General features: G+C 39.3%; 2 protein-coding genes across 2 annotated transcripts in view; one reads left to right on the plus strand and one right to left on the minus strand.

Moving 5' to 3' along the window:
• Window positions 1-2,733: 2,733 nt before the first annotated feature.
• On the plus strand, window positions 2,734-9,623 carry LOC132172235 (protein kri1). The gene is made up of 2 exons (XM_059583700.1): window positions 2,734-4,800; window positions 9,249-9,623. The coding sequence occupies exon 1, from the start codon at window positions 2,803-2,805 to the stop codon at window positions 4,768-4,770; it is 1,968 nt and encodes a 655-aa protein (XP_059439683.1). The 5' UTR covers window positions 2,734-2,802; the 3' UTR covers window positions 4,771-4,800; window positions 9,249-9,623.
• A 1,384-nt stretch (window positions 9,624-11,007) lies between these two features.
• LOC132172236 (uncharacterized) overlaps window positions 11,008-24,425 on the minus strand; it is a 25,385-nt gene continuing 11,967 nt past the window's right edge. Inside the window, exons 5-8 of the mRNA XM_059583701.1 lie at window positions 13,931-14,002; window positions 12,705-12,763; window positions 11,551-11,644; window positions 11,008-11,451 (exon numbers count right to left, since the gene is read on the minus strand). Of these exons, the coding sequence (XP_059439684.1) occupies window positions 11,305-11,451; window positions 11,551-11,644; window positions 12,705-12,763; window positions 13,931-14,002 (372 nt within the window). The 3' untranslated portion in view covers window positions 11,008-11,304. The remainder of the gene's footprint in view (window positions 11,452-11,550; window positions 11,645-12,704; window positions 12,764-13,930; window positions 14,003-24,425) is intronic.

A 24,425-nucleotide genomic window follows, 5' to 3' on the forward strand; every position in this document is an offset into this window, starting at 1 on the left:
CTTTTAATCTGTTTTTTAAAGGTAAAGCCTACAATCCTATTGTTTCTCTTGATTTCTTTCCTCAACCTATAACCTTGTTGATTGTTGACCTATTCCTTTTGTAACCTTGATGTTTGAGTGATGAGTTTATGTTATTGCATTTGGATGATTCATTTTAAAAGATATGTGTTTTACGTAATGAGTTTTAAAGAAACTTATATTTTATGTTTCTCATCGTTTGATAATTTTAAAATAAAGGTTATAATTTTAGTTGAAGTGTTTCTGATTTTATGTACTCAATCAGCGGATTAAATGAACAGATACATATACATCAATTTATTTTATGATTTTTCAAGTTAATTAAGGTAAACTCTTGATGATCTCGTATCAAAAGCATAACTTTGACACCTAAAAATATTTTTAAACGTTTAGAATTGTTTGGATTGCATGTTAAGGGCTTAGAGGGACTCAAAACCTGCGCTTGGATGCACCACGATGGATCCTAGCTCATGTGGGATTGATCACAACCCAACATGATTGATCCCAGCCCTATAGGATTGATCCCTAATCCTCAGAATAAGGGGTGTACAAGTGGGGCGGTTATTAACCGCTAAATAACCACCTAAAACTGCTAGTCGGATAACCGGAAATAATCGTAACCGAATAACCGCCTAGGCCGATTGCAGTAGCAGTTATAGGCATTTAGAAATCCGGTTAATAACCGGGTAACCGGATTTTTTATTATATAATATAAATACTTATAACGTTTTGATAAAATTACTTTAAAATCGTAGGTCTCTAGCTGTAGATCCATTGTCATCAACATCTACTTTTGAATTTGTAATGTTGTTTTTATGTTTTTTACGTTTTGGATTTGTAATATTTTTTATGGAAGCCTTGTAGAGGAAATTGGTTTTAGATTGATTTTGGATTTGTAATTGTTTTGAATTATGAATTAACATATATAATTCTCAAAACACATTCGAGATATGAGATAAATCACAAATAAATAATGGCTTTAATACGTTAGTTGTTGGTACAGTTTCCGGTATGGTGGATCCAATGGTAGAATGGTAATTTGACCTGGAACTTTTCTTCCTTCCTGCAAAATAACATACTCGTTAAGAGGATGCACCGGGTGGTGGCTGGGATGTTCCTCCTCCGATGTTAGAGATTGTTTTTGCTTAGTATAGAGTAAAGTTCAGTATGAATTATGTGTCTATACTTATGGCTTATGAGCATTTTTATAGCTAGGTCCCATGGGGACAGTAATGATGACTGGGCGGAGGATCCGGAATTTGGGCATAACGGATGGAGGAGTTAATGTTGTGGTTCCCTGACCGTTATGTTTGATGAGAGATCATTCCTGTCATTGACATCATTCCGAGAATGGTGCGTGGCGTATATCAATCCAGGGAATGGTGCATAACCGTCGATGGCATTTAAGTGTGTGTGTTGTAACTGACCCAATCAAGTGTGTTATAATCGAGCTGTTAGTGTAACCGGCGCGTATCTTGCCTGCAACTGTCATATACTCACATTGAGTATATCATTGATTGTGCAAACTGAGTGGGCGTGATCCTCCGAGAGTGTGGGTTTGGCAAAGTGACGTCGTTCCATGCTTTCGAAGCCAGGTTACTTGTTAGCAAGCCTATATGAAGGCACTAGGCTTTTATCTAGGCAAATGGGCTCCTAGCCGGATTGTTGGATATTCGGCCCAGTAACTTTAGGGTAAAATATGGTGTAACATTAGTAGTTTAAATCAATAATATATTATGAATATATGAACACTGTTTTTCATTTGAATTAATAAATTTGAAGTTTTTATATTAAAGAAACAAAGATGATGAAATTATTTATGAAAACCGATTAATAATCGATCTTCAATGACCGCATAACGGCCGGTTGCGCTTAAACACAACCGCTTAAGCACAACCGCATAAACCGGTTGTAGTTGTGGTTATAAGAAAATAACTGCTACCGCAACCAATTACCCAGGATTGATCCCATACAGCCAAAAATGATCCAAAGCCATTAGAATAACAAACTCGGAAATTTTACGAGATCTATATGAACAAGTTTTTCCTAATTAACATATTGACCAGAACATTCGTGTTATGCCAAGAACGAAAGCAACACAAATTTTAAACACTATGTAAATGAACAGAACAAATATTTCACATTTTCTTTTTATTAACAAAACTCAAATAAATTTTAGGGAAAGTTATATGTACTCAAAAACTATTATCACATTGTCAATGTCCTTCAAACTATTAATAATTTTCTATAAGGCCTAAACTACCAAAACAATATTAATGTCCCTAGGCTAATGACCCCCTTGGTTTTTCATTTTTATTTATTTTTAGTTGTTTGTTATAATTTTTAATTTTTTAAAAATATTTATGACGGTTCTTTTTGTTATTGGGGAGCATTGACATTGTTTCAAAGTTTGGAAGAGAAATTGACACAATTGATAGTTTACAAAAACATTTGACAGTGGTGTGATAGTTTGAGAGAATATGTGTATTTTTTCCTAAATTTTATTAGTCATCTTGTATTTAAAAAAAAAAAAAGAAGGAAAATAATGACTTTTAGATAATTTATATTCAGTCTATTTATAATTAAAATAAATTAAATCATCTGGGCCTCTCCACCCGAAAAGCAGACTTGGTCGGATCTCTTAAACCCGAGCCGAAATGCCCCGGTCGTTAAAACCCTAGATCTTTCCCCACAACAAAGATTTATCATCTCTCACTCTCTTTTCCCTCTTTTCTCTGTCCGAAATTTCCCGAATTCAAAGCCCTAATTTCCATAGCCGTTGCAATGGGTCTGAAACTGTTCGAGGGTAGCGACTCAGAAAACGAGGACTTGTCGAAGATCGAGATCGACCACGAGTACGCCAGGAGGTTCGAGCACAACAAGAAGCGGGAGGACCTCCACCGCCTCCAGGAGCTCAAGAAGAAAGGCTACGTCGAATCGTCCTCCGAATCGTCCTCTTCTTCGGATGAAGAAGACGAAGATTTCGCCAATTCCAGCGCGAGAGATAGAGAATTCTTTGAGGCGCTGATCAAGGTGAAGAAGCAAGACCCTGTTATTAAGAACAAAGATCTGAAGCTATTCGAAGAAGATGAGAAGGAAATGGAGGATGGGAAGGGCACGAAGGAGAGGAAGAAGAAGGCCATGTATTTGAAGGATGTGGTTGCCAAGCAATTGATAGAGGAGGGTCCGGAGTTTGAGGATGAAGAAGGGGAAGAAGAGGGGGAGAGGAAGAAGAGCTATGTGGAGGAGCAAGAGGCGATAAAGAGGGAGTTACTGGAGGCGGTTGCGGCGGAGGATGGAGAAGAGGGTGATTTGTTCAAAGTGAAGGAGAAGAATGAGGAGGAGGAGGATGAGGAGAACGAGAGTGGTGAGAATAGTGAGTTTGTGAGGAAGTTGGATGAGTATTTTGGTGGGGATGCGGAAGTGGATGAGGATACCAAGTTTCTGAAGGATTTTTTCAAGAATAAGATGTGGGAGGAGAAGGAAGAGGAGGGGTATGAGATTGAGGAGGAGGAGCTGGAGCAGTTGAGGGAGGACGAAGAGGAGATTGAGAAGCAAGAGGAGTTCGAGTATCGGTATCAAGAGAATGCGGGGGATAGAGTGATGGGTCATGCTCGGAAATTGGAGGGCACAGTGAGGAAGAAGACGAACGCGAGGAAAGAGCAGAGGAAGAGCAAAGAGGAGAGGATGGAGGCGGCGAGGATAGAGAGGGAGGAGGAGTTGAAACATTTGAAGAATTTGAAGAAGGAGGAGATGGACGAGAAGGTGAGGAGGATACTGAGGACGGCTGGGATTAGGGAGGACGACGTTGTGCCATTGAGTCGGAAGGAGTTGGAGGAGGAGTTCAAACCGGAGGAGTATGATAGGATGATGAAGAAGGCATTTGGTGCGGAGTATTATGACGAGGAGGACGTGGACCCGGAGTTTGGGAGCAATAGGGATGAAGATGAGGGTGACGTTGAGAAGCCAGATTTTGAGAAGGAGGACGAGTTGCTTGGACTTTCGAAAGGTTGGGATGATGAGTCTGGATCTGTTGACGGGTTTGTAGCTGCAAGGGAAAGGATTTTGAAGCGTAAGAAGGATAATGGTGTTGGAAGTGACCAAGGAGAAGAAGAAGAAGACCAAGAAGAAGAAGAAGAAGAAGAAGAAGAAGAAAGTAAGCGGAAAAGGAAGCGCAAAAAGAGTGCCCTTTTGGAGAAAGCTAAAGAGGCGATGATGGACGAATATTATAAGTTGGATTATGAGGATACGATTGGAGAGTTAAAGACAAGGTTCAAGTATACAAAAACAAAACCTAACAGATTTGGATTAAATCCTGCAGAGTTATTGATAATGGATGAAAATGAGTTGAATCAGTATATCTCTTTAAAAAAACTTGCTCCTTATAGGGAGAATGAGTGGAAGTTAAACGATGCCAAGCGACAGAAACTAAAAGAGAGGACTAAAGATCTTCTCCGGAGTGCACAAGCAGATGACCAGAAGGATGGTAAGAAGAAGAGGCGGAAGGATAATGCTGAAAAATCTACGGATGGTAAGAAGAAGAGGTGGAAGGATAAGGCTGAAAAATCTACTTCATCAAGGACTGCTTTGGAAGATGGTAAAGCAGAATTCAAGGAATTAAATGGTGATACGAGCAATTTATCCAGGAAGGCTAGGAGAAGACGAAATCTAGCTGAAGTTAAACTATCACACTCAAGGCTCATGGCATATGGAAAGATACCTTCTAAATCTAGAAGTAAAGCAAAGCATTGAGCATCGGCAGTGATTCATCTGAGGCGATAGGTAGGTGATCCTTTCTTGAATATAGAGTTTTTCAACATTGAGATATGGCGGGTCTTATTTGTTATTGCTTGTTTCTTGGTGACTAATTTGCGTTGACTACCAATTGAAACAATGTAAATTAAAAAATAGAAGAAAATTATAACTCTATTAGCTGTTGAAACTTGTACTAGGTTAAGATAGTTCAGTTGTATGGTTTTGAAGATTGTGTCCAAAGTAGTCTGGGGTTAAAATAATTTTAATTTGATAATTATTTCATAGGTGGCGAGTTTGTAATGAGTGGCTGATCAATGATGAGTATTTTGGTAATTAAATTGAGTCTTGAACTTTTTAGGAGTTTCTAAGTGTCTTGGTCTATTCTCTGAGTCCATGTTTGTCTCTTATTGGGTTTTCTTAGGTCCTTTAGTTTAGTCAATTCTAAAGCCAGAAGGTCAAGAAAGAGTCTCTAAATTTCCTTCAATGAATCCATAGAAAATTGAAACCAAATCAATCCCTAAAAATCCTACAAACCTTACAGCCTTTTCCTCCAATCCTAAAGTGCATACACATAGATTACTTTAATACGCCCTGTGTCATCTTTTGGGGATAGTAGAAGGGAAATGGAAGTAATTATGATCAATTTCTTTGTATGTAAATATATCTAATGCACCTATACTGGAATTAACTTGTTATGAACACCCCACCTTTTACTTAATGGGGATGAAATACCAATTGGTCCAAAGACCATTGGTAGAAGTAATTATGATTAATACTGATTAGTCAAGCTTAGGGTATCTAATAGGCTAAAATCGGACTTTTTTTTTTTGTTGAGTTTTCTTTTTTTGGCGTGAAATTCCATGATGTCTACAATTATAGACTGCAGTTATTATGGTCGTTAATACAAAACTTGGGCAGTTTCTTTGAAAACTGATGGATACAGCATTAAAAGTTTGGAGGATTTTTCAGGGAAGGCCCAAACTAGGCTCTTTTTCCAATACGCAGGAGAAAAACTCCTTTAAGACAAGGAAAGTTGGAAATGTCTTAGCTTGAAGGTCTGAAAAATTTCTGTATGGTTATTGAATTTATGGGAGTAGCTGTTGCTCTTGAATGACAAACATTTGCCTGTTTCAAAGCATTATTAACCTATTTAAACATTATTCCCTTAAATAGTCAGGAGTTTGAAATATTTTGAAGAAAAATGCTCCCGGCTGACAGTGGCTGACATTATACTCTGCTGAAAGAAAAACTTTTGAGACTGACCATTCTCCTATTCATCGCTACTCTCTCTCTCACGCTTGGTGGTTGGTCTTATCCCGAGTTTGCCAGCAAAAAATCTCAAATGTAGAGAACAACAATGCAGCTTTGGAAATAATGACTGCACTTTCCATTCCCCTATTAATTTATTTCTTCATTCAAACACCTCTTAATATATTTATTTCCTTTTCATTTGTTATGATCAAAGAGGAATGTTTATTTTTATTTATTTATTTTTTATTATAAGTAATCAAGATATCATTAAAAGCATAAGGCACCCCCTGTTATACAGAGAGTATACAAGAGAAGCCACTTAACTAGTATGAGAAAAAAGAACAAGAAACTCATGAAAACTAATCACCGAAGGAGTAACAAAAGCAGATGCCCAAGGATACAAGATGTTAAAAAGTAAAGACTTAATCTCCTCCAAAATCCCTTCACAGTCCTCAAAACTTCAATCATTCATTTCCTTCAAAGACGACCACAAAAGGCATGGAGGTATCATCTTCCCCACAATAGTATTCGAAGTGTTGCCGGCAGTTCACCAACAAGCACACAAGTCAACTACACTTGTCTAGGCATAACCCGAGACATCCCAAACCGACTGAAAAAAGCATTCCACATAGCACAAACAACCTCACAATGCTGAATGTTTCACTGCTTCCCTATTATTCTTTAGAGCAGCAAAATTTAGGGAACAATAGTAAACAACTTACATATTTGTGGTGAATTTAAAGTTAAAAAGGTAATCTCTATGTCTATGCAGCTTTCTTAGCTGAGACATAGTACTAGTCTTGATATAGTATTCATCTTTACCGTAGCAATTGAACTCATCTCCATTTATCAGAAAGAGAGAACAATGACACACTTATTTCTTTTTAACACGCGTTACCTTGAAGGTTATTTGAGTAAAAGCAGGCCTTTTATGCCTAGGCTACAAAATTAGCCAAGCCTTCATGAGCGGCTCAAAGCTCCACTTGATAATGCATGTTTATTACAAACAAGCTCAAGCCCATATGTAAATCTTGTTTAATAAAGGAGCTGAGCTTTGAGCCAAGCTTGAGTAAGGCAAAGCTCGGCTCAGTATTTGTTTATGAGCTAGTTCATGAACAAAGCTCATGAATAAGCTCGTAAACAAGCTTGATACTAGGAAAGTTGCGTCTGTGCGTGTGTTCTTTAGACTATAATGTGTGTGTGTGTACTTCAGATTGTAATTTTATTTCATTTTTCTCTAGCATAGGTCTTTCAATTTTTCAAATTCGACATGTAGGCTTGTAATGGTCATGGGTAGGACTGTAAACAAACCAGTCTATTCGACAACCCGCTCGGTTTAGCTCGACTCAAACTCGAGCTAGATACTGTAGAAACCCGTTTGATTAGTAAATGATACCTACCCGACTCGCTCGTGAAAACTCGATAGGGCCTCGGGCCTCGCGAGCCGCGCGAGCTCAGGTCATTTAAAGCTCGATTGGATTGTTTGCTCGACTCGTTAACTCGTTCATATATCTTGTATATATATACAAATATATATTAATATATTACAAAAAATTAGTTATATAAATTTAAGTATGCATATTAGTAATTAAGTAATATATGTTATATAGGTTACTTTTTATGTGTGTATATTAGTTAACATACTATCTAGCTAGTTCATAAACTTACATATTATCTAGTTACTTAATATTTAATAGCTTAGCTTGAGCTCAAGTTGAGCCCGGCTCAGCTCGGTTCGAATAGCATTCTCAACGAGCTCGAGTTTGCTCGAGCTTTCAACGAGCTAGTCTTGAACGCAAATTTCATAGCTCGGCTCGAATAAGCATCTTCGTAAACGAGTAGGTCTTGAAATCCTAAAACTCAACTCGGCTCGATTACAGCCCTAGACTCATGGGTCTCTAACCTTTTTGGGCCATGGTTTTGTTATGTCATTATGGCATGGCCGTTTCATCTTAACTGGTTATGATTTTAAAATTTGAAGAAATTTTTTTTGCCCCTATGAAGCTGCTGATGAGCTGGACAAATTTCTGTCTTGTTAATCTAAAGCTTTGAAACTTAATTGAGGTTGATTTAAGCTCAGGCTCATATAAATTTTAACAAGCCTAGCTTGAACAGGGCAAAGCTTGGCTTGGCCCTACGTATTATCTTATTGAATCCTTAATTTGTATGTCCCATTGTCCATCAGTTAGAGTTTCTTAAGCAACAACTTGCTTTCTTGTTTACTCTTTTTGCAGTGAATATGAACACATGGAAGTAATTCATGTAATTTTGTTTTGAACATGCTTGTTTTATCTTTTGTTGACATATTATAGAATGGTTTCTATTTTTAATGTGTTTTTTACACTTGTGTTTACAGCACATCTTGACGCTTAACAAAAATCTTCCTTCATTTAACTTTAAAATAGATGTAGTTATGAGGGGTGCTTGCTTGTTTTGTGTAAGGAAAACACTTATACATGCTTACAATTCTTATAGTTATTTTATAATGTGTGATTCCTATGAATATTGTTTAGGCCATGTATGTACACGGTTCATGTTCAAAGTAAATGTCAATTATGTTACATTTTGTTACCCTTCGACTGATATAAGCCAAGTCCTAGAAGTTTGTGTTTCAAGTGCTTAAAACATTTCTGAATAAGTTTATTGTACTTGCTAGGTTTTATTCAAATGATTACTTTGCATGAACTATTTGTTTCCAACCTCTAACAGATAAAGCTATATGTGGAGTCAACTCTATTTTGTATTTGGAAGAATTTTTCTCTATGTTCTTCTATGCACATATGTTTTTTTAGGGTAGTTTTCAATTTATAAACAGATTTAATTTGAACTTTTGCTACTTGCTTTTTTTTTGGTGTTTATGGAGGGTAAGGAATAATAGGTATTTTGAGGACTTGGAGGGGACATCGGAGGACATCTTAGCCTCTTGCTTTTATACTTTGTATCTCTGGACCGTTGCGCATGTCTTTTCGGTATCGATTAGTTATGATGATTTTCTTGTTCGCTTTTCCACTTCTAGTTAGGTGATCCTGTTGTTGTATACTCCCAGTGTACTTTGGGGCGCCTTTACGCTCTTAATAAAATAGTTTATTACTTATCAAAAAAAAAAATTGCTACGTGCAACATTTATACTGTTTTTCTTGGAGTGTTTTGAATGACTAGTCAGCTCAAGGTTGGCTTTCTATTGTAAACAATAATTGTTGACAGTCGGGTTTTACTGTGCACAGGAACATGATTTGATAATATTCATAACATGGAGGATTGATTATACATGAGCAAACAACATGAAGAATGGACCTAGTTTCGTTGTTGGGATGGAGAAGTGAATAAAAAAGGTTTAGAAACGCTGCCAATTCTTTATAGATAGCATGAGGTGCGATGATGGGTTTGTTTGCTTTTTGATGAGTTAATGAATGGAAAGCAAAATGGAAATGCAGGTATTTCAAGTGTGTTTCTAATTTAGCTATCTGTCTCTAATTTTGATCGAATTGTTATTGGTTGATATGTTGCTCTAGACTTTTGGGTTTTGAAGAGACATATTCTCATAATGTTTCATTTAATTTTTACCTTCACCCTAAATACATGCCAACCCATTCATCGCATTTCCTTTCTTATTTTTGTTCTTAAATGAATTTTAGCAACTTGATTTATTTATTCTGTTAATGAATATATAATCTTAACCAGAAGTACTACTGTACTAGCACTATTATTGGGAAGGAAGTATTTGGCCTTGACAGTAAATTGAGGAGTTTAGTAGTCATTAAATATATATTTCTTTTAACAAGGGGTATTAGACCACCTCATCACGTCAACATAATGAGATAAAAGTATGGTGCTATATAACATTTATCTTTCGGTTCAGGAAGACCTATGTGCCATTTCTACACATTGCCAGTGAAATCGATCACAAAATGAGAAGTATTTGTCCTATTTCTTAGATTGGCGTTGTCATTCAGTCACGGAATCCGTGACTGCAAATAACAGAAAAACAATTAGGATAAGCTTGTGTTTGGTATTTGTTCTTCTGATTGACTCATAAATCATAATATTCAGAGAATGATGTGCACTGTGGACATTGTCATCCAAACCCCACTCAAAAAAAAAATTGGAACATAAACCTTAATGTGAGAATGATGAGCTTCAATTTTGCGGTGACAACAATGGAAACTTAACCAACTTTTGCATAAACTGACTCCCTTGCATTAACAATGATCACTTGGTTTCACTAGAGCTGTGAACAAGGTGGTTGACATGATTTGTTTTTAAGTAGCCCACATGAAAAGTTGCATAAAACACTTTATGCCAGTCGGTGTGAAATAGACGTGATAAGTACCATGACTCAAGTGGTAAGGGTCTTGGTTTTGGTAGTATTTTCATCAAGTTTAAAGTTCGAATCTTATTGGGTGCAAACAATTCCTTGGGCCAGCACGCGTGACGAAGTTTGAATATTATCCAATCTATGTGGAGGTGATGTTTTACAACGGGTAGGTGTACAAAATGACCCTGCTTTGAAAGGGTTCCTTAAATAAAAAACAAAGAAATAATTCACATTAATACTAATCACCTAGTTCAATAGAGTTGTGAACAAGGTGGTTGATATGAAATGAATAAAGTATCAACTTGGCAACTAGTTGTTATTAAAGGTAATTTAAGCATGTCCTCAAAAAAGAGTAATGCTAGAAATATGACTTTTTTTTTGTAAGATAAAAATAAGACTTTTGTTCACTTTTTATCCCTCCAAATGTGATGTGATTTTTAAAATCACAATCAGATCAAAATTTAATAGTAATAATCCCAAATTCAATAGTAATTTTAAAAACCACGTCACATTTGAAGAGATAAAAAGAAGACAAAAGTCATGCCTCTAATATTACTTCCTCAAAAAATCTAATCAATAATGATGCTGTCAGTGTCCACAGATGAATTGGTCCGATACTGCCACTTGATTCATATTTGTGATACGCTTCTCCTTCAACAAATACCATATTGAAGAAGAAAAAACCGAGGCAGGATGCTCCATTTAACTAACATGTTTCCAAGTTACAGTTGACATGTTCCGATTACCCATAGAATTCAATTGCAATTGTACAGATTTTCAGGGCATTGCCCTTCCTAAATGCTTTAGAATTCATTTTCCTAATAACTGGAATGCTTTCTGATTGGAACAATCAATGAAAATTTTATGATGCCAAACACAGATTCGAAGCGAAGGCCAATCTATAGCTCAACTCATCCTAGATGATTTCACATAAGTTAAAGAAAGGATAGAGGCAAGCGAATACATCATCTTCTCCGCACGGCAGCAGGTGGCCCACGCTGGACTGCAGCCCCTGGCTGCTGTGGCTGGCCGCCAGCCTGTTCCTCCGGCATATTCATTGCTTGGGTTATTGCATTCATGACAATGAGTCCAAGAGGGATAAGGTACATCCACTGATACAGACAGAGATCCAATGGTTCAAATTACTATTGTAAAAGAAGAATCTTTGAGGGGAAAAGGTTATGAAAAATATTCATTCAAATGGTACTTACATATTTAGCCCAAAAGGACCTTTCTGGTGGCATTACAACTTCACCCCCCTCTCCAATCTCCCCACCAAGTATTTCTTCAGAAAATATTGGAGTTCTGTAAAAAACAAATTACAATCATTGCCATAATTTATAAACCATTCACAAAGACAAATGACAGTTAGCTCAAACGACAAAGCAATGCCTGCAATTGATATATTCAACAAAAAGCAGTGCGGGCACCAATTAGGGTAATTGAGCAGAGTATTGACTGTTCAAGCTCTATTTATTTAATTATACTTCGAACGCGAGCCGAGCTCGAGCTTATCACTGAGCTAGATAATATTTTCAAGCTCGACTTATTTATTTTTGGAACAAACTTGAGTTTGTTCACAAGATGCTCAGTTAACTTACTCATTCCTTATATAAAGTAAATATCATGATTGTTTATTTTTTCGTAAATCCATACTAATTATTGTTAAGATTTTATTATTTGAGTTAATTAAACAAATTAACTTGAATCTTAAATAATCCAATCTTGAGTTTATGCGTATATTTTATAGCACTTATAAAACACACTCACGTACACAGACATATTTTATCATTATGCACACACACATATTTAGACATACACACAAACACTCATGTACCGATAAACACAAATATATCTATATCAAGACTCACAATAACAAAAGCTATCTATTATATTAGGAAGATAATTTATCTTTACTTAAGATGTTCTAATTACAAAATTAAATTAATACTATAAAAAATAATAAAAATGAATTTATATGAGTTTATACAAGCTTATATGAGTCGAGTCGAATTTATACGAATATAGCTCATTTAATAATCGAGCCTAATTTTGTGTTCATGATCAATTCATTTATTAAAAGAACCGAATTTGTGTCGAATTTATACGAGCGAGTTGTCAAACGGAGTTGTCAAACGGACTTGTTCGTTTACGACCCTAACACTAATTTGTGAGCATCCTTGGATATCACCTAATCAAATATACATATTGACCCAGATCAACTAGGACAAAACAGATAACAATGAGGTCAATAAGTTTCTAAACTCCAGAAAACTTCTCTTTTTGTAAAGTTAATTGAAGCAACATACCACGCCAGAAATAATCCTACAACGTAGAAAGAAAGAACAAATGCAACAATAGTTACCTTTGTGCCTGCTCAGTGTTCTTCAAAACTGTGTGCGAGTTGAAAGACCACTTCGTAGGCTGAAATAGAGATGACAAAAAGGATGAAAAAGGGTTCTTTTTTTTTTTAAAAAAAAAAATGATCGCCTACTCCACAGCATAATCATCTTTCAATCCTCACCAAAACTAAAGCTCCCTTGCAAAATTCAAGATAATTATTTCATTACCTAAATATCAACTCCCATTGTTGGATTTAACCATATTATATGATTAAAACTCGATGTTTTTTTACATATAGCCTTGTCAATCTCACAATAGTCAGAAGTTTGCCACCACAAAGATGACCAAGATGATAGCATCTTAACTGGAATAAGTTCACGATTATTTTGTATAAAGAGCAGCCCAGATATTAGTCACACTCGACAAAAAAACTTCCAAGGTTAGGTTTTCATTTCAACTCACCCATTATTAGGGATTTTACGAGATTGAAGTAAATCTGAAACCAACTGTAATTGTTCTAGATGCTCAAATACTGGTCAAATTTTTCTTTTACATCGAATTAAGGCTCCATTTGTTTCAAAGTGACATGTTTTCAGTATTTTTCAGTGTTTGACAATGTTTCAAAAACTCAATAAACCGTAAAACATCCCCTCATTTCCGTATGATGGTTAATATTTTTTTTTAAGACAACATTTTCCTTCCACAGATCCTCTTTTCAAATCCCCCTCTTATTGGTGAACACCACACCATGGCACACCCCAGTTACCCAGCCCCCCATCCCTCCTAAACACAACATAGACACACGCACCCCCTCTTAGTCGCTACTTGCATTTACTCTTTGTTTAGAAAAATGATTTTACAATTTCAATGAGAACCAAATAACAACAAATGTTTTCAGGGTGACAGTCAAACACCGAAAAATCAATAGATTCCGAAAAATATTTACTAAAAACGTTTTACACCAGAAACTATTTTACGTTCCTAAAAATTCCAAAAGTTTCCAAAAAGAAAAAAAAAAAGGAATTTCTAGCAACTATTTGTGGTTCCCAAATTTCTGATAAATACTGGGTTGGTAATTAAGATACAATCTCAAATAAATTCCTTCGTAGAAGTGAACCATAAGAGTTATAGGAAACAAGAGATGAAAGCAACTAAACAAAAACGTATTCAGAAAGGCAAGGGCTTATCATTTTCCTACTCTAGCTTTAGTTAACAGGACCAACAAACAAAGACCAATTATTAACTTACAAGTTTCAATTGCCGGGGATGTGGACAAGCCCCAGGCGAACCATAATTAACGGCCAAGATGTTGATGCCTTCCTGCATCACTTAAAGCATGACTTGATAAAGATAAACAACATAGATCTATAAAACAAAAGGATAGTATTGAAATATAATTACAAGTACCAGAGCAAAAATCAAATGAATAGTGTCAAATCCAACAAGAACTTTAGCTTAACCTCTTGATTTGACACCTCATTAGAGCCTCATAATTTTATTATTTTCTATTAGTAATCGAAATATTATTTAAAGCGTAAGGTGCCCACAGATACACAGGAAGTATACAAGAAAAAACACCTAGATAGAAGAAGAAAACAAAATAAGGAAATCATGATAACTAATCACCAAAGGAGGAACAAAAGCAGTTGTCCAAAGATATAAAGTTTTAAATAAAAAAGACTTAAAACTCCTCAAATGTCCTCTCACGTCCTCAAGACTTTTGTCATTCCTTTTTCTCCATAAACACTACAAAAGGCATGAAAGCATCATCTTCCACACAACAACACTCAAAAGTGCTGCCAACAATCCACCAACAAGCATACAAGTCAACTACTCGTCTAAGCATAATCCAAGACAGCCCAAATCAGCCGAATAAAACATTCCACAAGGCTCTGGCGACCTCACAATTGAGTAGAAAATGGTCCACAAACTCCCTATTCCTTTCACAAATAAAACACCCATCAACTACAATGATATGTTGTTTCCTAAGATTGTCCATGATAAGGATATTTCTTTTAAGGCCACCATCAAAGAAACCTTAGTCCACCAAACACGTTTTCAAGGAAAAAGGAAGCTAACATTACAACCCAAGACACTATAGAAGGATCTTACAAGATTTGTTGGAAAAGAGCTTCATTCGTCCTAGTGTCTCCTTGGGGAGCACTAGTACTGCTCATGAAGAAAAAAGATGGGTCGATGCGGCAATGCATTGACTATTGGGAGCTAAATGATGCTACTATAAAGAACAAGTACCATTTACCGCACATTGACGATTTGTTCGATCAGCTTCAAGGAGCTCACTCAAGAGTTTTCCAAGATTGACCTCTGTTCCAAATTCACCAATTGAAGATCAAAGAAGCAGGCATTCTGAAGACAACCTTTAGGACTCGCTACAAACACGAGTTTTTGGTCATGCCCTTTGTTTGAATAATCCCCCCACTACCTTCATGGACTTGTTGAACAGAGTTTTCAGGGATTTCATTGACCAGTTTGTGGAGATTTTTTTTTTTTTTTTTTTGATAAGTACCAGTTTGTGGAGATTTTCATAGACGATATTCTTATCTACTAAAGGAACAGAGAGGAGCATGAGCACCTAAGGATTGTGTTACAAATCTCTAGAGAGAAAGTTGTATGCTAAGTTTAAAAAGTACGAGTTCTCGGTGAAACAAATTTCTTTTCTTAGGAATGTGGTCTCTAAGGATGGCATTTCAGTGGATTTGAGTAAGATCGAGGCAGTGGTAAAGAGGGCTAGATTGACTAACGTGAACGAAGTCAAAAGCTTTTTAGGACTGCTGGCTATTACAAAAGATTTGTTGAGGAATTCTCTAATCTTGCCACTCCGTTAAAGAAGCTGAAAAGAAAGAACAAGAATTTCCAATGGGCTAACAAATGTGAGAAGAGCTTCTAGGAGTTAAAGAAGAGGCTTGTAATTGTCCCAGTTTTGACCATACCTACAAATACATGAGGGTTCATTATCTACAATGATACCTCTTGGAAGGGGCTTGGTTGTGTTCATATGCAGCACAAAAGAGTAATTGTCTATGCTTCATGCCAACTCAAGAACTACAAGCAAAACTACCCAACGCACAACTTGGAGCTTGGTGCCATGGTATTTGCCCAGAAGATTTGGAGGTACTACCTTTATGGAGAGCATTGTGAGATCTACACCAACCATAAGAGCTTGAATCTTCACCCAAAAGGAGCTAGACATGAGGCATCTTAGATGGTTGGAGTTAATTAAAGATTATAACTGCAACATTAACTACCATTTGGGCAAGGCAAATGTTGCAGTAGACGCTCTTAGCAGGAAGTCATTCTTAGTGACTTTGGTTGTGATGTTCACGGCTGAGAAGGACATTCTTCTAGACATGGATAAATTCATAATCAAGATGGTTGGTGACACGTAGGCATGTTTGACTAGTTTGGTTGTGAAACCGACCTTGTAAGACCAAAACAAAACTACTCAAGTTGAGGATTCGAGCCTAAACTAAGATCGTGGATGAGGTATGTGCAAGAAAGAAGTTGGATTTTAATATTGCGGAAGATGGTGTTCTACGATTCCAAGGTAGATTATGTGTACCGAATAACTCAGAGATCAGAGATATCATTCTGAATGGGTACATTGTTTCCTATACATAGTTCAACCTAGCAATACCAACATGTATCAGGATCTTTGACAACACTACTAGTGGAGCGAGATAATAAGATATGTGGCCAAATACGTGGAGTGGTGTTTGTCTTGTCAATAGGTCAAGGCAGAGCATCAGAGACATTACAACCACTTCCCACTTTGGATATGGGATGAGATTGGTACGGACTTTTTGTGTCAAGATTTCCAAGAGCCATAGGAGGTCAAGATTCTATTTGGGTATTGATAGATTGCTTATCAAAGACCGCTCACTTCATACCAATTCAGATGACATATTCCATGGATAAGGTAACAGAGCTTCACAGCAAAATTGTGAGACTACATGGCGTACCATCAAAGATTGTATCGGATAAAGATTCACGGTTCACTTCAAGTTTTTGGCAGAGCGTATAAAGGGCGATGGGTACTGAGTTGACCTTTAGCACCACTATTCACTCTCAAAAGGATGGACAATCAGAAAGGATGATTCAAACTCTCGAGGATATGCTACAAGCTTGTGTGTTGGATTTCAAGGGTAGTTGGGTTTGATATTTGCCATTGATCAAATTTGAATACAAGAACAATTGCCAGACAAGCATCAGTGACGTAGCGGAAGACTAAGGTAACTAATCAAAGAGCAGCGTCTTTGATTCTGCAAGGAGAAGCGTCTTCGTCTTCTACCCAAAAGATAAAACAAGCCCGCCGGCTAAGAAAAAAATAAAACTCCGCAGAGTATTTGAGAGAGAATTCTCTGATTTGATTATAATTCAATTGATTCCGTTTTACATAATAGGCAAGCCTATTTATAGAAGAGAAATACTTGTAGAGAAAGTAAACCTACTTCTAGTAGAGAAAGTAAATCTAATCCTAGTAGAGAAAGTAAATATAATCCTAGTAGGAAAGTAAACATAATCCTATAGTAGTAGTAAACCTAATCCTAATAAGGAAAGGAAATAAAGTCCTAATAAAATAAAATAAAATCCTAATATAAAATTGACAATCAGCGGGAATCGTGGCAATCTTTCCTTTTGTACTTCCATTGTTTGAGAATAGCTAAAATTCTGATCAAGCGGCGCTGCTCCAATATTATTTTTGATATTTTCTTTATTTTCGTTTTTACCGAAAATAAAGATAAATATCGTCCTACATCAATCAGGGATGGCACCTTACGAATATTTGTATGGACAAAAATGCAAGTTGCCCTTCTGTTGGGATGAGCTTGGGGAACGAGAGATTCTTTGTCCAAAAATCATCCAACTTACACATGAAAATATCGCTATTATCAAAAAGAGGCACAAAGCCGCTCAAAGCCGACATAAGAGGTACACAAACCGAAATTGTCGAGAGGTAGAATTCAAATAAGACAGTGCTTCTGAAAGTAGCACCAATGGAGTTATGAGATTCGGATAAAAAGGAAAGCTTAGTCCCAAGTATATCGGTCCTTCTGACATTCTGAGGAGGACTGGATTGACTACCTATCAGGTTGCTCTACCTCCTAATATATATGGGATTCACAATGTCTTTCACATTTTGGTGCTACGAAAATACGTTCCTGATCCTTCACACCTGCTAGAGTTGAAACCGCTTCAAGTTCGTGAGGACCTATCCTATGAAGCATTTCCCATTGGCATTTTCACGCAAAAGAAGCAAGTTCTTTGCAACAAGACTATTCCGATGAGTCCTTTGGAGCAATCACACAACATAGGAAGTATTGTGGAAACATGAAGACAAGATGAAGGAGAAATACCGTTACCTTTTTGAGTAATAAGTATGAGCAAATCTCGAGGACAAGATATTTATAAGGAGGGGAGATTTGTTAGACCTTAATCCCCTAGGGCAATTTTATTTTATTGTTGCTGTTTAATTTTCTTTAATTTGCTGTGTCATAATTGTTTGCTCAACTATCCCTTATAATTCCGAGGGTGTAATAGAGAAGTATGTGAGAGGACAAAAAACAGACTTAAAAAGGGTAAGAAAGTCAATAATTTTTAAGCCTAAATCCTAACAAAATCAGGCCAGCTGTCTTTTTCCCCAATAAAGGAAAGTTTTCTTTGTTAAAACAAGTCCTAATTGTATGTCAACACATCCCTATTTTGTAGGAGCTACTTTCCTAAGTTAATTCAAAAAGAAAAGAAGTTTAGTTTTAAAAAGAAACCTAACCAGCTGCTGCCAGCTTTATTATCCCAAAACAAGGAAAGGAAAGCTACATTTTTTAGAAGAAAAAAACGTGAGTTTTATAGTTGTCCTAAAACCCTAGATTCTCCTATAGCGGTATAACACCCGGTCCCATATTGGGAAAGTAAGGAATAACCCACATAGAGTTGGTGGTTTATAAAGAGAGTCATAAATGCTAACTTCCACATTGCCTAGTTACTAGGTGAAACCAGGCTATATAAGGAATTTTAGGAAAGCTCTAAATTGACTAGTCATTTTGAGGTGATAGCGCAGATGTGGCTAGCTCTTTTTCCTAGGTCGTTATAAATAGTATTAGAGCCACCTAGTAATGCCAGGTTGTGTGATATTGGAGCACTGCATGATGTAGCCCTGACAAGGACGTCAGGAGTTTAAAAGTAAGTTTGTAACACCTCGATCTCATATTACGAAGATGAAGAGTAGCTCACATACAGTGAGTGGTTTATAAAGATAGTCATGAGTGTTAAGTCCTACATTGCCAAGTTAGTAGGTGAAACTGAACTTTATAAGAAATTCTAGGGAAGCTCTAAATTAACTAGTCTTTTTGGGGTGATAGCGTAAATGTGGCTGGTGCTTTTTCCTGGGCCGTTATAAATGGTACTAGAGCCACCTAGTAATGTCAGGCCATGTGGTAGGAGTTTGTAACATCTGGTCTCATATTGGGAAGATAAGGAATAGCCCACATAGAGGGCGGTTTATAAAAATAATCATAAGTTTTAAATCTCACATTGCCTAGTTACTAGGTGAAACTGGAATTTATAAGTAATTCAATGAAAACTCTAAATTGATTAGTCCTTTTGGGGTGATAGCGTAGATGTGGCTAGCGTTTTTCCTTAGTTGTTATAAGTTGTTAGTTTACCTATACTGCTCTCTTCTCTCTCTTCCAACCTCGCCTGAGATTAGGCGCGTAGGTGGCGCGTGGTTACTGGTTGGGGGTCTAGTTTTTTGCTGGTGATCTAGGGAGCGGTATGGCTACTTCGAGAAAGTGGAATGTGGAGTCCAAAACTTTCGAATTTCTGATTAAGAGTGGGGTTTCAGGGGTGAGAATATTCGAAAGAGGCAATAGGAAACAAAAAACCATCTTCTTGCACAAGGATGAGGTGGTGTGGTTGGCACGAATTGTTGAGGACCTGGTGGCAGTGGATTCTTCTGAGGTTTTTTGGGACCAATCCAGAGCAAGGTATCCACGGATAATTGCACAGAAATGTGCTAACAGACATGGGAGGTTCCTGACTATTGAAGAATTTGATGGGAGGCATAGGAGTGGCTCGGTCTTTATACCAGAAGGACGTCATGGTCAAGGATGGAAACGTCTCATTACGGAGGTGCACTTCGCCAAGCTTTCCTTGTGTGAGCCTAGGGAGGTTAGGGAAGTTATTAAGAAAAATGATGTAGGGGGGAGAAGGAGGAGCTACGCGGAAGTTATGGGGTCATCGCTGCAGAGGACAGAGGACTGCTTCGATACCTTCACTGAGCCAATTGCCAGGGTCCCAAGGTGGTTGAAGGAGGTTTCTATAGGGAAGAATAAGCAAGACCAGCTTTCGGATACTCAGGGGGAGGGTCTGCATGAGTCCCTAGCCGCAGGGAGGTCGGACAGGGGCGGTATGGAGGGTCCGAAGATGAATCAGAGTTTGTATGGGGAGGGAACGAGTAATCCAAAGGCAGGGGAGACACTGGGTCTTCTCGGCGGAGCTCCGGGGAGCAGGTTTCCGGTTCAGGCGAGCAGGTTGATCACCACAACGAGTCTGCCAGTCTCGGTTTGCGGAGCTGATCAGGCGAAGGGACGGGAGGGGGCAGGTAGCCCTGTCGTGCAAGCCTGGTTTCGTGTTAAAGAAGACTTAATTAATGCAAAGGAGACGTTGGTAAGACTGAGAGGCGAGGTCGACGTGGGGCTCGACAGATTGGAGAGGACTATCAGTTTTGTGGAAGGCCTGAGTGCTCTACCTAGGCCTGGGGGTTCGGGAGCTTATGGGCTAGCAGGAGGGGAAATAGCCCAGCCCAGGAAGGTCTTCTGGGGTAGGCCCAAGCATGGTAAGAGATACCATCCGGTTAAGACCTATTTCAGGAGAAAAGCAGTCCGGCCCGTGGAGCAAGGGGAGACATCGAATGGTGGTGCGAAGCTGGTGGACATGCCGGAGTGTTCGGCGGGTGGACTTCTAGCTCCGGTGGACCTCGCCGGTAGTCCCGAGATTAGGCCGATGCCTCGCGACAGGGTGCTCCATGCCGGGTCTATCGCGCAAACTGGCGCTTCGTCTCCGGCAGAGGTGCTGACACCCAGTGATCAAGTTTCGGCGCCTCCGGCCGGTGAGCTGGACTGTTTGAAGGGAGACCCAAAGTCTTTGGTGGGTGTCGCCGGTATCTATGCCCATTCTGTGGAGAGTTTGCTGTCCTGCGACAGGGAGGTTGCTCCGGCCCGGGAGTTAGCAACCACTTCTCCGGCAGAGGTGCCGACTAAGGTAGATGTGTCCAGTGAGGGGGCGGCGAGTCCGATAAGGGTCGACACATTGGGTGATACAGCTTCGGCGGACTCCTTGGCTGAGTTTACAGTGTCGATGGCTAATCCGATGAAGTGGCAGGGGCCTCTATCCACTCTGGAGAAGGGGCTGGTCGACCAAGGTGATCGTAAGGGGGTCTTGGGGGTCGCTGTTTCTGGGATTCTGGGTAAGCACCCCAGCAGTGGGGTGTCTCCGGAACTCTCTGGGCCTGCTACCAGTGTCGGTGAGAAGGTTGGTTTGGGAGGGTGTCAGGGTGATTCTGGGAAGGGTCTTCTGGGTAAGGAGATGGGGTGTGGCATATCACAGGCGGATAATATGGTTGGAGATTCTACAGAAGAGGTGAGTTCTAGCATTCAGGAGTCTTTTGTCCCAGATTCTATTCAGGAGACACAATTGGAGGTGCAGGAGAAATTTTTTATCATTCAGGCTTGTAAGGAAGTTGGCCTAACTTGTGATGGTGAGGAAGGTAAGCTTGAGGAGACCATTGGGGGGCTTATGGCCGACAACAGAGGCAAAGAAGTGGAGAGGGCAGTGTGCACTCCTATTGTCAAAAAAGGTAAGAGGGAGCTTATTAATTTGTAGTCCTCTGTTAATTTTCTGGAGCTTTCATCAAGGGAAAGAAATAAGGGGAGGGTCAGTCGAGTTAAATCATGAAGCTGAAAATTCTTTCATGGAATGTGAGAGGTTTGAATGAGAGGGATAAAAGGTTGAGGGTTAGAAATTTGCTTAGAAGTTGGAAGGCTGATGTTGTTTGTTTCCAAGAGACTAAGATGGAGTTCTTTTCGTATAATTTAGTGAGGAGCTTATGGGGTTGCCCGTATGTGGAGTGGTGTTTTGTTCCTTCCATTGGGGCTTCGGGGGGTATATTGCTCATGTGGGACAAGAGAGTTGTGGAGAAGGTAGATATAGCGTTGGGAAGGCATGTGGCGGCTTGTTCTTTCAAGAATATTGAGGATGGTTTCGAGTGGGCGTTTGCGGGGGTTTATGGTCCTAACAGAGCTATTGCTAGGCGTTTACTTTGGGAGGAATTGGCAGGGATTATGAGTTGCTGGGACGTCCCGTGGTGTATTGGTGGGGACTTCAATGTCACTCTTTATTCTAGTGAAAGGTCTAGGGGAGCTCATTCTCGGTCGGCTATGAGGAATTTTGGCGAGTTCATCTCGGATCAGGGTCTCATGGACCTTCCCTTAGTGGGGGGTATTTCTACTTGGTCAAACAATAATTCTTGGTCTAGGCTTGATCGCTTTCTTGTGACCCCGGATTGGGAAGTCCGCCATCCGGACTTGCGCCAAAAGAGGTTGCTTCGGGTTTGTTCCGATCATGCTCCTATTATTTTGGATTGTAGCTCTCATGAGGGTGGTAAAAGGCCTTTCAAGTTTGAGAACATGTGGCTTAGAGTGGAGGGATTTGTGGACAAAGTGCGCAGCTGGTGGGACTCGTATCATTTTCAGGGTACGCCGAGTTTCATCCTTTCAAAGAAGTTGCAAGCTCTAAAGGGGGATTTAAGGAGATGGAATACGCAAGATTTTGGCAATGTGGGGGTTCGGATCAAGGATCGTATGGAAGATCTCAAAGCTATAGATAGGGTGGAGGAAGAAAGAGGGTTATCCGCGGAAGAGATTGAGAAGAAAAAGGTGCTCGCTAGGGAGTTAGAAATCTCTCTCCTTCAAGAAGAAATTAGTTGGAGACAAAAATCAAGAATCCGTTGGTTGAAAGAGGGTGACAAGTGTACTAAATTCTTCCATCGGATCGCTAATGCCAACCGTAGACAGAACTATATTGAGTCTTTGAACATTCATGGAACTACTACCTCTAATCAAGAGGCTATTAGTATTCATATTACTCGCTTTTATGAGTCTCTTTTCACAGAGACCCTAAGTTGGAGACCAAGGTTGGACAATCTTCAATTTGATAGGTTGGAGGAGGAAGAGTCTTCTAGCCTAGAAGTTTCTTTTGAGGAGAGGGAGGTGTGGGAGGTGGTCAAAAAAATGGATAGGGACAAGGCTCCAGGCCCGGATGGTTTTTCTATGGCTTTCTTTCAGGATTGTTGGGAGGTGATCAAAAAGGACGTCATGGCTGTTTTTGGGGAGTTCTATGATCGAGGTAAGTTCGAAAAAAGCCTCAACGCTACTTTCATTGCTCTCATTCCGAAGTCGCATGGGGCTTCCGATTTGAAGGACTTCCGTCCTATTAGTCTTGTGGGAGGGATTTATAAGATAATTGCGAAGGTCTTAGCCAACAGAATGCGGGGAGTCATGAATCGGGTCATATCCAATCCGCAAAACGCTTTTGTCAAAGGTAGACATATTTTGGATTCGGTGCTTATTGCCAATGAATGCCTGGACAGTCGTCTCAGATCCGGGGACCCCGGCCTCTTGTGTAAGTTGGATATGGAGAAGGCTTATGATCATATGAACTGGAAGTTTCTACTCTATCTTTTAAGAAGGTGTGGATTCGGTGACAAATGGTGCTCTTGGATTGAGCATTGCATCTCGTCCGTGCGGTTCTCGGTGTTGATCAATGGTTCGCCCTCCGGTTTCTTTGTGAGCTCGCGCGGGGTTAGACAAGGTGACCCTCTATCGCCTTTTTTGTTCATCTTGGTCATGGAGGCTTTTAGTAGGATGATTAATGCCTCCATAAGCAGGGGTTTCATCAATGGGTTCTATGTGGGTGCCAGGGAGCATGAGCGGGTGTCGATCTCCCACCTTCTTTTTGCTGACGATACTTTGGTGTTTTGTGGGGCAGAACCGGAACATGTTAGATTTATTAAAGCTCTCAGTATAGGTTTTGAGGCGGTTTCCGGGCTAAAGATTAATCGGGCCAAGTCTGTTTTGGTCCCAGTCGGAGATTCAGTTGAGACGGATGAGCTGGCCGGCATCTTGGGTTGTGGCACTAGCTCGCTTCCCTTGAAGTATTTGGGTCTTCCGTTAGGGGCTTCCTTCAAGCAGTTGGCTGTTTGGGATGATATGGTGGAGAAAATTGCTAGAAGGTTGGCCTCGTGGAAGCGTTCTTATTTGTCCAAGGGGGCGAGGCTCACTCTCATCAAGAGCACCTTATCCAACTTGCCCACCTATCTTCTGTCCCTGTTTCCCATCCCTATATCCGTGGCGAACCGTATTGAGAAGATTCAACGGGATTTTTTATGGGGAGGTTTCAAGGATGAACCCAAATTCCATTTGGTCAGTTGGCGCGAGGTTTGCTCTCCGATTTCTGAGGGAGGTCTAGGGATTCGGAGCTTGCGCCTTTTCAACCAAGCCCTCTTGGGGAAATGGTTATGGAGATTTGCAAATGAAGAAGAAGCTTGGTGGAGAAGTATCTTGGTGGCTAAGTATGGGGTGGTTTGGGGTGGTTGGCGTTCAAATGTTCCTCGTGGAACGCATGGGGTGGGGCTATGGAAATTCATTTGTGGGGTTTGGAGGTCGTTTCG

This window comes from Corylus avellana, chromosome ca2 (assembly GCF_901000735.1).
Source record: "Corylus avellana chromosome ca2, CavTom2PMs-1.0".
NCBI lineage: Eukaryota > Viridiplantae > Streptophyta > Magnoliopsida > Fagales > Betulaceae > Corylus > Corylus avellana.

Excerpts from the sequence above, each read along its gene's own strand:
- LOC132172235 (XM_059583700.1), top strand. The coding sequence starts at position 2,803 with ATGGGTCTGAAACTGTTCGAGGGTAGCGACTCAGAAAACGAGGACTTG.